We start from the raw sequence: 12,024 nt of genomic DNA, 5'->3' as shown, positions 1-12,024 counted from the left end.
TGAGTCCTCTCTTTTTGAAGTGCTCATGGGTCAGTTCTTGGGGTGGAGGCTGAGTCCTAATCTGCCTGGAGATAGGATGAATGTAAATCTTCCTTTGCCTGACATCAGGCACTTTGGGAAGCTCAAAGGGTAGGGCTGTGTCACTCAGTGCAGAGGCACAAGTCGAGATTTGTTTTAGCGCCTGCTTCAAAGCAGACTTCGGTGCGCAAAGGGATGGTCCTGGAAGTTGTGCTTTGAGGCAAGGTTCTGAGCTTTTGGTTCAAGGTTTCTCTGGAGACAATGTAAGATCTCGGTTCTGAGCTGTCCTGTCGGCATTGGCTGAAGTAGACTGTCAAGATCTGTTGGCTATAGGCTCGGGGCTCAATGTACGGTTCCCTTGAAAGCAGTACCCTGCTTCTGTACAAGACTCTTTTCGAGGTGAGCTCCAAAGGGTCTATCCTTGGTTGCGAGTCGAGGTATGGGTGTCCTCCGTGTTGCCTTTGTCGGAGGTGCAGGCTTCGAAGGACCCCAGAAGCTCATGCTTCCTTGTGATCAGAGCCATCTGAAGAGAGGGTGTTGCTGACTGGCCTTACCGCTTAGAAATATTTCACTTACAGTCTTCTTGCCATATGGTGTTGACTCTCAAGAGTCTAGACACTGCATTTTATAATGCGTCTAGCGACGCTCCCCTCTGTAGCGTATTGTCGTTTTATTATTCAAGGAATGATGTTTGCTTCCTCACTGTCTCGAGGATAAAAAAAAGTTGCATATTCTGTAATGGTGTGACTATGGGAACTTCGAATTGTACTTAGGCCAGACCTGAAAGGGTGTGCTCTCCGTAACTCCCCTCCTACATTCCTAATTCTCATACTCCCTGGTTTTAGAAACCCCCTAAGTTTGGGTCGAATTTAAAGAGGTGAACATAAAGAGAATATAATTTTTTTAGCAAACAGAAAAATCTGGTCGTTGGAGGCAAATTGTTAAGGATTGTAGCTCAAAAGTCCCGAAAAGTGAGAAGAACGTCCAAACCCAATTGTGAAAAAAAATTAGAATTAGAGATGGAGTCTTTGCCCCGGTGCACTTTGAGCTTCAGGAAGGAGTCACAAGTTATTTCAGGACCAAAAACAAAAAAAAGGAAAACAACTTGCCATCGTCCATATCCAACACTAGATGGGTGGATTGTTTAGAACTTGTGATCTACAGCGGCACATGCTACAAACATATATTTATAAGGGAAAGGGATGACTGAGGAAACCTGATATGGCACAGGCACACATGAGGGAATATTGCGGCCTCATTTAATGCTGAATGTGTGGCACGGTGCCATGGTGCCTCGCCTGTGACATTGAAGAATTGCAGTACCTCATGTATGCATCCCTATAATTGGACCAGCAGTCCACATGTCACATTGATACAACATTATGACGATTCTCTCAGTATAACATGTTTTCATTTTATTTCATTTTTTGCAATACATATGTGCTGCTGACAGTGTACCATGGACAACGGCAATCTGTACTTTTATTTGTTGTTTATACGAAACTAATAAGTATTTAAAATATAAAGGCCTACCTTCAAATGTGAATCACAGTTGTAGATAATCTCAAAACTAGTCTAAACATACAAATGCTGTCCTCCACTTATGAATAGATGACTCTTGTGTTCCAAGAAAAATCTGAGAGAACCTAATGCCCTTCTGAGTCGCAATCGACACCAATGGTTTGTGAAATTTGTGGACTTCAACATATGGGCTGTAGGAAATTTTGGTTGAATTCAATGCACAGACACCAAAATTAAACTATGGCATGTGCAATAGCTACTTAATTAGCTCATATTTCAGCACATTTATTAATTAAACCTAACGTTCTATCAAACATTTCACGCATATCAACGAGATATATTTAAACTTTTACTAGATCAGGGTAGATGTAATGTGATGGACAGTTATGCATGGTTAAGGGTGCAGCAGTATACTAGTACTCAGTCAATTTTGCCCGCAAAGTAATGAAGATGATGACACTGGCATTCTGAGAAGAGAGCAACAAAAGAAATGGCAGCAGCAAGCATCTTCCCTAATTATCCATGTGTTTATGCACAACACACCATCCACCAAGACTACATAGAGCAGCTGCATCATGCAAACTACTGTGTCCAAACTTTGTCAAGGTAAGAAGATAAATATATTACCAAACATTCTGTCACAGAAAAATCCTCAAAAAGAAAACAAAGGCTGCATGAAGGCTTGTACTTTGGGAACCAATTTTCCTAGGCACACATTTCTCAGGGCCCAAAACCCTACTTACTTGAGCCTGCAGGAAGGCACTTTAGCTGGTGCTATTTGAAACCTGACTCCCCTGGGCTCCCTGTGCTTCCTGATCTTGCTGTTGATGTCTTTCCTCTTCAACCCATCCTCCGAGCTGCAGGCCTCGATAGGCAGACATGTGACCAGAGGAAGCAGAGTGCAGATCTGTACCTAAAGTTAGTAAACGAAAATGTGTGAAGGGTTTATTTTTTGCCCTTAGTGGTGCGACGTAAACAAGGAGAAAACATGCACGCTGAACAATAGAGATAGGGAAGCAATAGATATAATTCAGATAGCTGAGACATTCAGGGATAGAACCTTACTCTGTGTAAAAAACGATGCTCACAATCCAAGCAAATGTACATAAAACAATAAAGATCTCATGAAAAGGACAACAGCATCCTTCAAAATCAAGATCTAAACAATTTTAATTGTGCCGCCAGTTCTTCCAACTCAGTGTGCAGCAATAAAATTCCATCCAATTGCTGTTCAAAAAGAAGAAAGCAACATCACTTTTCAAGTGTGTAATAGGACCACCAGGGAACGATCTCTGTACATAGGTAGATACATGTTTATGCCGACCCATTTCTTTATTTGGTTAACTTATCAAGAGTGTCTCATACTGACGTTCTCAATGCCTCTATCTAACAGAATTTTCCTATCTAGAAGTTAAGTGTGACTGTAACCCCTGACGCCATTCTTTCCAGTGACCTCGTAGAACAGGATCACTCTGGACAAAGCAAGGGTATCACAAGTTGATTAAAAAAATCTGCATACACAGAACAGAAGATTTTTTTTCTTTTTTAATTCGGCACTTTCATAGGAATAAAGAACTAGCAACATAGCACAATTTGATAGACAGTAAACATCTAGCATGCCCGTGCTACGGATAATTAGAACATAAACAAAAATCTCAGAGATCTCTCATGTACTGTTACTTAATATATGAAAAGCAAAGAGCATTATGGACCATGAAAGGATGACTGGAGAAAAAACACTCAGAAATTAAGCAATTGCGATACATCATAACTTCCATGGAGTATCCTCTCTATGCCCATGGTTACAGGTCTCCTGCATCAAACTCTTCTAGAAAGTATTTCCTTACCAGAGTCGGAGGTGTGCCCTCTCTGTGCGGATGCTGCCTGCCACACTCCCTGGTGCTGACCCAGCCCATGCTGCTGCTGTTGGTGGACCTGGGAGAAAAGGAAGCAACGCATAAGCCATAGAATAGGTACTCGCACACCAACAGAAGCAATACCACCCTGAGTGATGCACCTGAAAGAAAGAATTGAATGTCTAGTGCACGGTCAATAAGATCAAAGCACAAGAGTGGTCTGCCCCGCACATGCTCACTGCAGAAAAGAGTGAGTGGTCCGTGCACTTTTACATTGAGGACAAGCACTAAACAAGCATTTACAATGCAATTGTTTCGCCTTTGGAAAAGTTAGAGCTATTGGCATTGCTCATGACATTTCTTTTTTTTTTGTTTACTTATAAATAAATGGCATTGTTATTTACATTGCCAACAGCTCTCTCAGCCCACACAGCTCGCTCAGCTCTCACAGCCCACACATCCCACACAGCCCACACATCCCACACAGCCCACACAGCTCTCACAGCCCACACAGCTCTCACAGCCCACACAGCCCACACAGCTCTCACAGCCCACACAGCTCTCACAGCCCACACAGCTCTCACAGCCCACACAGCTCTCACAGCCCACACAGCTCTCACAGCCCACACAGCTCTCACAGCCCTCACAGCCCACACAGCTCTCACAGCCCTCACAGCCCTCACAGCCCACACAGCTCTCACAGCCCACACAGCTCTCACAGTCCACACAGCTCTCACAGCCCACACAGCTCTCACAGCCCACACAGCTCTCACAGCCACACAGCTCTCACAGCCCACACAGCTCTCACAGTCCACACAGCTCTCACAGCCCACACAGCTCTCACAGCCCACACAGCTCTCACAGTCCACACAGCTCTCACAGTCCACACAGCTCTCACAGCCCACACAGCTCTCACAGCCCACAATGCAGCAATCACACAACACTACACATGCCTTCACAACACACCAATTAAAGAAAACTCACAATCTAAGACAATTTGTATTGTTCACAAGTCATTCCATGGAAACAACACTGGATATTTAACTTAAGTCTCCATCAACCACAAACCAACAAGGCACCAATGATTAACAATTAAAAGAGGGTTGTTGTCCTGGGCAAATCCATTGGGTAAAGCTCATTCCTGTGCCAGAAACCAATACCTGAATGGTTTGGAGGACTGAATAAAGGGTCACAGTTGTGCCTGATTTAGCAGGAACAAGTTCCATACCCTATGTCAACGAGCTGTGCCAGGTGAACGGATGTGTCATATCCTCTCCATGTGTGTGTCATATCTATTTCAACTTTCTGCACTGATCACACCTGTGCCCGACATCTCTCGGGGTTGTCATAAGAATTTTCTGATACTAGACGACTGCCTCTGACAGGCCAGGTGGGTTGAGGCAGCGTCACTCACAGGAAAGGCCAGGGCAACTCACGCGTTGGGAAAATTCTGGATTTCACTATATCTCGTGACATGCGAGTGGTCTTCCAAGGTCCTGATGCTTGTTCAGAGTTACAGACCCCTGAGACATTTCTCAGCGACACATATGGCCACCTCGCCTCACAAAAGTGAGATGCAAGGGTCTTACAGCAAAAGTTTACATTTCCATAAACAAGTACACATCCCAGGTTTTAGTCTTGTTGATTAAACTCAATAGATCCCGTTAAGGTGTCAGAGGGACCGGCTGTGGTCCAATTTCTGAGACCAGAGAGGCTGGCAAAGAAGTGCCCCACAATGCACTGCGAGGTCCCCTCCCAACCTTACCTCCTCGGATCCTCGTGAGGGTTAGCAGCTGCGAGAGCTTCATCCTGCGACCGCGGGCGGCTCCAGGAGCCGGAAGTGTCCTCGTGACACCGGCTCAGTCCACAGACAGGTCAGCAGGAGAACTGGAAGGAATCCAGGCGGGAGAGGAGGCTGCTCCCCCCGTGACAGCTCCCCGAGCCGCCGCCGCTCCTTCTCCCGGCATCTACTGCCTCTGCTTCCACACATGCCGCATCCCCGCCAGCCCAGGGGTGGCAGGGGGGCCCGCAGGGTGGATCAATCTCCCGGGACCCTCAGCCCAGGCTCCCGCTCTCTGCCGGCAGAGACAATATCCAGGGAGGGTGCCTCGTGCAAGCTGCTCTCCTTTGCTGCACCCTAGGCACTACACCGGGGCTCCGAGAGAACAGCAAACTTGCCAGCCCCATCCCAGATGCCGCACCCCGCCCCCTCCCCTCCTCCCAGCAGCAGCAGAAAGAGAGGAAATGTGCAGGATCTGACTGCACCGCCGAGGTGCCCCCGTCCATTGTCATTTCCCGGCCCCCTTTCCTTCCCACAGCCATTGCCTGTAAAGAACAGTTTAAAAGATGTACAAACACTAGTGACTTTGTGAGTACACTCATATTTGTACAAGCAGTTTGTTTATCTTCCTGTGAGTGTGTGGGCGTGGCGGGCAAGGGTGCAAACTTGTGGGGTGCCTTAAAAGTTTTAAACCTGATTTACTTTCCTTCGAACCAAACTTGTACCGGACAAGCCATATTTTCCGATATATTCATCCAGAACAATTCTTTTCAATGAACCTTTCAGGTTGATTTATCATTTCAAAGGCAACAACCCTCAATGCCGACAAGCTGTAACAGCAACCCATGACGCACGCAAGCCCCGCCCAGCAGCCACTTCCCTTTCCATGATTAGTGTGCGCAGAGATTTTCAGTACGCTCAAAGGCCAGGGCAACTGTCACTCATAAAGACGTCCGGGACAGCCATGATACGCTTGAGGTGGGAAACCAAAACATAGGTTGAGCCATTGAAAGAATGATTATGTAAATGAACATTTAAACGATAAATCTTAACAAGCACCTACGAGGACACGGACAGCGGGAGGGGGGGGCGGGAAAGCACACGGACAGCGGGAGGGGGCGGGGAGCCACACGGAGGGGGGCGGGAATGGACAGCGCATCTGACCCGAGCTCCAGAAACAAATCACTTTCAGTGAAAGGGGAGGGAACGGGAAAAAACGAAACTCCGCCCATGGAAAAAATCTCGGGACCGCCCCCGAATCTGGTCCGGCCTTGACGGACAGATCTCTGTTCCAATGGCTAGCCTCCATTTATGGAGCTAGCCAATGGAACAGAGGGGCGTATTCAAGAGTCCCTTACTGAAGACTAGAGATTTCTCCTGGGGGCGGAGCTTACGCTCCGTGCCCCAGGCGAAACCTAAAAATGGGATGTGCTCACTGTCGCTGAGACTTAGAAATGCAGGCCGAGTGCCCTCCACAAATTACTCAACTAAAGTCAAAGGTCCAACTGATTCATCATAACTGCTCCATTATAACAAGTATAAAGCTGAGCCAAAGGTAACAATCCTGATTCCCCCTCCATAAGTTTCTGCTGTGCTGTGCTCACGTCAATATTGATTGAGGGCACACTTACTATGACCCTATTAAACCAAGCCCGCTCATCTGATGCACTGCACATAGCTACAGCTCACTAAGTGTAACTATTCCCATGCACATAAACATACAATCAGTAACTTCAGGCACAGTCCCATGCTATGTAGGTAAATGGACCCTGACAGCAGTTACCACGTGGTAAAGCACCACCACAAGCCACATCATGTACGCAAGCACGACCACAATCACGGTGTGCAAACGCAGCCTAGTATAGACAAATGGAATATGCTACTTACCAGTATGCATCTGTTCTTGGCATGAAGGGCTGCTGACATTCATATCTGTGCATAGATCGGCGGCGATCTATGCACAGATATGAATTCAGCAGCCCTCATGCCTCGAGCGGAATATGCTACTTACCAGTATGCATCTGTTCTTGGCATGAAGGGCTGCTGACATTCATATCTGTGCATAGATCGCCGCCGATCTATGCACAGATATGAATTCAGCAGCCCTCATGCCTCGAACACCTTATTCAGAAGCCCACTCTGCCCTAACACAAAGTCACTAATAGCGTCCCTCTCATTCAAAGATCATGTCAACCTTTACCATGTGTGTATGCACATGCCCACTTACATACACAAATGCCATAGGGAATTATGGGTGACCAATCACAAGACACTACCAGAAATTCCCTTGTGCAAACAGGCACTGCCAGCTCTCGTCATGGTGCCCCACTATCAGAACTGATCTTGCATGAGCCCATTTTAGACTAAGAGGAAGACACTGGCAAAACGCGCCTCACATCACAGATTGATCTTGTGCGTAAAACAGCTTTATGTACAAAGGCACTGCAAGCTCACATAGGAATACTATCCTTCGAAACAGACAGTGCTGGGGGTGGAGCTTGGCTAATGACAAAGAAGGTCACCTGACGCTACAGCTTCTGATCACCGTTGATCACTGGGGGGGATACTGCCCTGTTCAGGCAGCACCCACCACCTCCATTGCCTGCATCATCCTTGGATGCCTTTCGAACCCTTGTCGAGGGCCTGAGGATCCCAAGAAACCTACACCCCCTTTTTTGCCCTGGATGATGGGCCTTTCCCGTGGTGGTCGCTGGTGCCCCTCGTCCGCGGAGAGGAGGCACACCAAAGACGTCCCACTGTTTCAGCATCTGGATTTTCATCTCCTCTTGATTAGCTGCTTCCACGAACTCAAGACAGGCATCCACTGCAGGCCCTGCTTGGGAGCCCCTGTTTCTGCAAACCAGTCTGGGGGGGGGGGGGGGGGGGGGGGGGCTGGAATGAAAGGCCTGTTACCCCACCCCCACTGGTTCCTCTCCCCATGACACCTCTCCCCCTCCCTGGCTGGTGGGCTGTGCTAAATCTCGCTGCAAGCCTGATGCCCTCAGGGGAAAGAGGTGTCCATGTGAAGTCTAGCCTTTTTTCAGCATTCCGCCCATCATCTGTTGCTGCAGCACTTTTCGCCCTAAGTGGGATGGGTATGCCCAGACGTGGGTCCTTTGCTCGCTGTGCCACTGGTTTCAAGCTAGTCTGGGTGATGAGGGGCATTACCCAAAAAACGGTCCCATGAGGAGCAGGGTCAAGATTTAGTTGCATATGGCTGGGTCCAAACTGGGGTGGCGTAGTGAGCAAAAGAACAATGGATTTAATCCACATCTCTTGATTGGGGGTGAACGTTTGATTCATTTAGCATTCCGTCCATTTATTTGTTGTCGGAGCACTTTTCTCAGTGACAAGGCAGCCCTGACGGGAGAGATTCCCACTTTCCACCAGAAAATGCCTATTTTCTCTAACCACCCCAAGTCTCGCTTCATTGGTGGCACATGATTTACTATCTCAGCCTGGGGCCCACAGCAAGACTTACTTAAATGCATCTGCAGACGCAGCGATCTCCCAACACCCCACTGCCTCGCCCGAGTGCTTCAACTCACTCTCTGGTGCAACAGATATAGGCACCGGCCTGGCATTGCTGGACAATTGCTCCCACTGTGACTCCACCCTCATGCATGTGCACCACCTGTGGGGGTTTACCACCCATCCTGAACTGCTTTTTTTCATTCTGCAAAAATCAACACCCCCCTTTTTTGTTTTTCTCCGATACGACAACGGCGGGTAGACCTGGCTGGACAACAGTGGTAGGTGGTTTCTCACCCTGCGTCCTGCCACAGGTCCTGTAGCTTTCAGGGACTATACCTGCTGAAGGGGAACAACACATACGCTGCAGGACTCTTGCTCGCTAACTGTGACAGTTGTCCATGGCTTCTGGGAAGGCAAACAGCCAGCTAATCTTTAGAGGTCAAGCCCAGCACAAACGTCTATCGTTGGTGCTACTGGGGCACACATAAGACGCAAAGGACTACATGCTACAGGAAATCATGGCAGTGAAACACAGGCTTGAAGCAATCGACCCCAGGATCACATACCTCACCGATGACACAAAACCTATCTGGGCGGAAATAGGGGTGTTCCAGGGGTAACAAGATGACATTGCCACATGTCTAACTGCACTGGAATCACGAGGTGACACAGACACCAGGGACTCTGGACATTGGTGCGTACGTCATAAGATCACAGTCTTATGAAAGAGACGCCGGAAGGACAAAAGGAGCTTTTTTCGTTTCCTCGAGAAGGTTGTGCGGTATAAGGTGAGGCGCTTCGTCTATGACCTGCTCTTCCGCTTTATTGGGAGTGACCATCACACCACCTCTGGAGACTCAAAGCTCCCATCGCATCTGCACCCGCAGACCTGCCAACAGTGATAGACCCCGCACGATCAAGGCATGCTTTTTGAGACACTGGAAGTGGCCTGCAACCATGGACCCCACGACTATGAAGTCCATGAAATCCATATGGCGGCAAAATTCACCAGAGAGACCAACAAAAAGTGGAGGGCCTTCCTTGCTCTTCGACCCGTAGTGTGTAAATGGGACATTTAATACAGATTAATGGAACCAGCCTGCATGTGGATCACCATGGATGAAAAAGTCAAGTGACTTTTTAGAGCTATAGGACTTGCAAGATTGTTTGGGCACTTTGCAGGACTTCACTATGAAACCCGACCCGACCACCTCCCCCGGCACTCCCCAAATTCATTCTCGCCGCTGAAATCATCCAGGACCTCCGATGCGGCAGGAGAGGACCACTGGGTCTCCTTCCGGGACCCCGCAGCACCGGACAGAGCCCTTGTGCTCTTGCGGGTCAGGGACAAAGCCTGCTTGGGGTGGAGGTGCTTCGCTCCTACCGCTAAGCAGGAACAACATTCAGGGCGATGAGCCTCAAAGGCTTCCTGCCCTTTGATATGCTAACTAGGGCCTCTCCAGCTTGTAAAGATGCCAACACCCCTGACCAAGTCCAACTTTTGGCGGCAAGGTCGGTGGGAAAATTAGTGGTCAGGAGAGGAGTGTACCCTCTCTGACAGGACCACCCCTAAGGTGCGCAGACCGAGGCAAACCCTCCTTAGGAAATCCTCCATATTGAATGGAAGGATTTTAGTCAGTCAGGTTATAGAAGGCCCCCTCCCCAAAGGGAGGGGCCATACAAAGGGTGTAGTAATCCTAAAGGAAAGCAGCCCATTGTCTACCATCTGCCAGTACCTGTAACACCCTAAATTCAGTATTTAGGGGTACCCCTGACCCTTGATCCTCAGACTCCTGCAACCTACGAAGGACAACGATGACGCTGGGCAGCAAAGCCTGAAGACTCCTTTAGACTTGGCTCCAGTCCTACCGGTCTGTCTCCAGCTTAAAGACCCTGCAAAGAAGTAGATTTCCAAAAACCTGAGAAAGACTGCCTGCTCTTCGACAAAGATTAGATCGCCCGAGGGCAGCGGTCCTCTCCAGAAGACTCCAATTACAAGGACTCCAGATCCAGCTGTGACACTGACACCTACCCACTCTGCACCAGACGCCCATGGCCTGAGTCTGACTGACTCATCTGTCCGGTGAAGTCTCTCCAGCGATCCTAACCTCAACACCATCGGTGGCTGACCTCTCCTGGACTCCACGAAGACGCCTGCAGCCTCTTCACAAAGGGTCCCTCCTGCCTGTGACCCTCTCCAGTAAAGAAAACCCAACACTAAAAGGCACCCCTGCACCCTCAGCCCCCCACTTTGGGGAGCCCAGTCGATGAAATCTTTTGCAAACACGTTCACACTGTACCTGCAAAGTATTGCTATTTTAAACTAGTACTTAGATGCAACTGAGTTCTCTTGGTTTTAAAATAAAAGTAACAGTGTAATATTTTTGTACAAACAATTGGTCTTGGATTCAGTCATTAAGTGTGTGTAATCATTTCTTGCCTGAGCGTGCACAACAAATGTTTAACACAGGCCTCTGATAAGCCCGACTGCTCAACCCCACTACCACTAAAGAGAGTAAGGAATTATCTACTTTAACCTTTGTAAAGCCTCTGGTGATCCACTGCACACTATACCTTACTTTGGTATAGTATATACAGAGCCAGCTTCCTACACTTGCTACTCAGATTAATTTCCTGTACAGTCCTCAAGACTTGGATGGATCCTGAGGGTAGGTAAGCCTTGGCCTGCCTTAAAATCCTTGTCAAGACTCATTGTGTGCGGTCGATCCATGCAACAGTTGGGATTAAAGAAACATTCCTCCTTCACCTCAACTGCCCCCCTACAGAATTTGGTACTGCACCCATCCTTCAAGACAGGGACTTGGAATTTGTCTGTAGAATCTGTGCTGGACCGCACTGGCCCATTAGATAGGGCCATCAATGTAGACAGAGCAATCCTTGAGACATACAGGAGGACCATGGTATTCTCTACATCTTGCGCCTTCTTTAACCGACTGACAAGTTCTACACTTACCTTTCCCCTGTACACTGCACCCAGTCCATTCCAGATATTTTCTCATCTCACATTCTACAATGTTGATGGTGTTGTATGCTCATATACTGGAGGGCTTGCTCTCCAATCACTCCCGGCCAGCCACATGCTGAACCTCGGACTGTCGCAACCGATTCGGTGCGGGATCTGTTTCATCTACACAGAGCCTATGGGCAAAAGCGATAGTCCCCATTAGGGGTCAACTTATGTATGTGCAGCCTTGCACACCAAATAAAGGGTGGCCCAGCACTCTCCCTAGAATTGACAATTTAGGACCAGACTCTGGCCTATTCCTTCAACCCCACAGAGCCCACCCACGTCAGCTAGAGAAAGCAACCTTAACACCCCTTCATCTCAAAGGTTGGAACATGCACTCCATAAGC

General features: G+C 48.3%; 1 protein-coding gene across 2 annotated transcripts in view; it reads right to left on the bottom strand.

Moving 5' to 3' along the window:
* ATG9B (autophagy related 9B) overlaps positions 1-12,024 on the bottom strand; it is a 336,653-nt gene that overhangs the window by 53,217 nt on the left and 271,412 nt on the right. For both annotated transcript variants that reach the window (XM_086940924.1, XM_086940925.1), the window contains exons 13-14: positions 3,387-3,474; positions 2,283-2,452 (exon numbers count right to left, since the gene is read on the bottom strand). In XM_086940924.1, coding sequence (XP_086797050.1) covers positions 2,304-2,452; positions 3,387-3,474 — 237 coding nt within the window. In that variant the 3' untranslated portion in view covers positions 2,283-2,303. The remainder of the gene's footprint in view (positions 1-2,282; positions 2,453-3,386; positions 3,475-12,024) is intronic.

The sequence above is a fragment of the Lissotriton vulgaris genome, chromosome 10 (genome assembly GCF_964263255.1).
Source record: "Lissotriton vulgaris chromosome 10, aLisVul1.2, whole genome shotgun sequence".
Classification (NCBI taxonomy): Eukaryota; Metazoa; Chordata; class Amphibia; order Caudata; family Salamandridae; genus Lissotriton; species Lissotriton vulgaris.
Note: the sequence above shows the minus strand (reverse complement) of the source record. Positions and strands in the feature narration are given on the sequence as shown.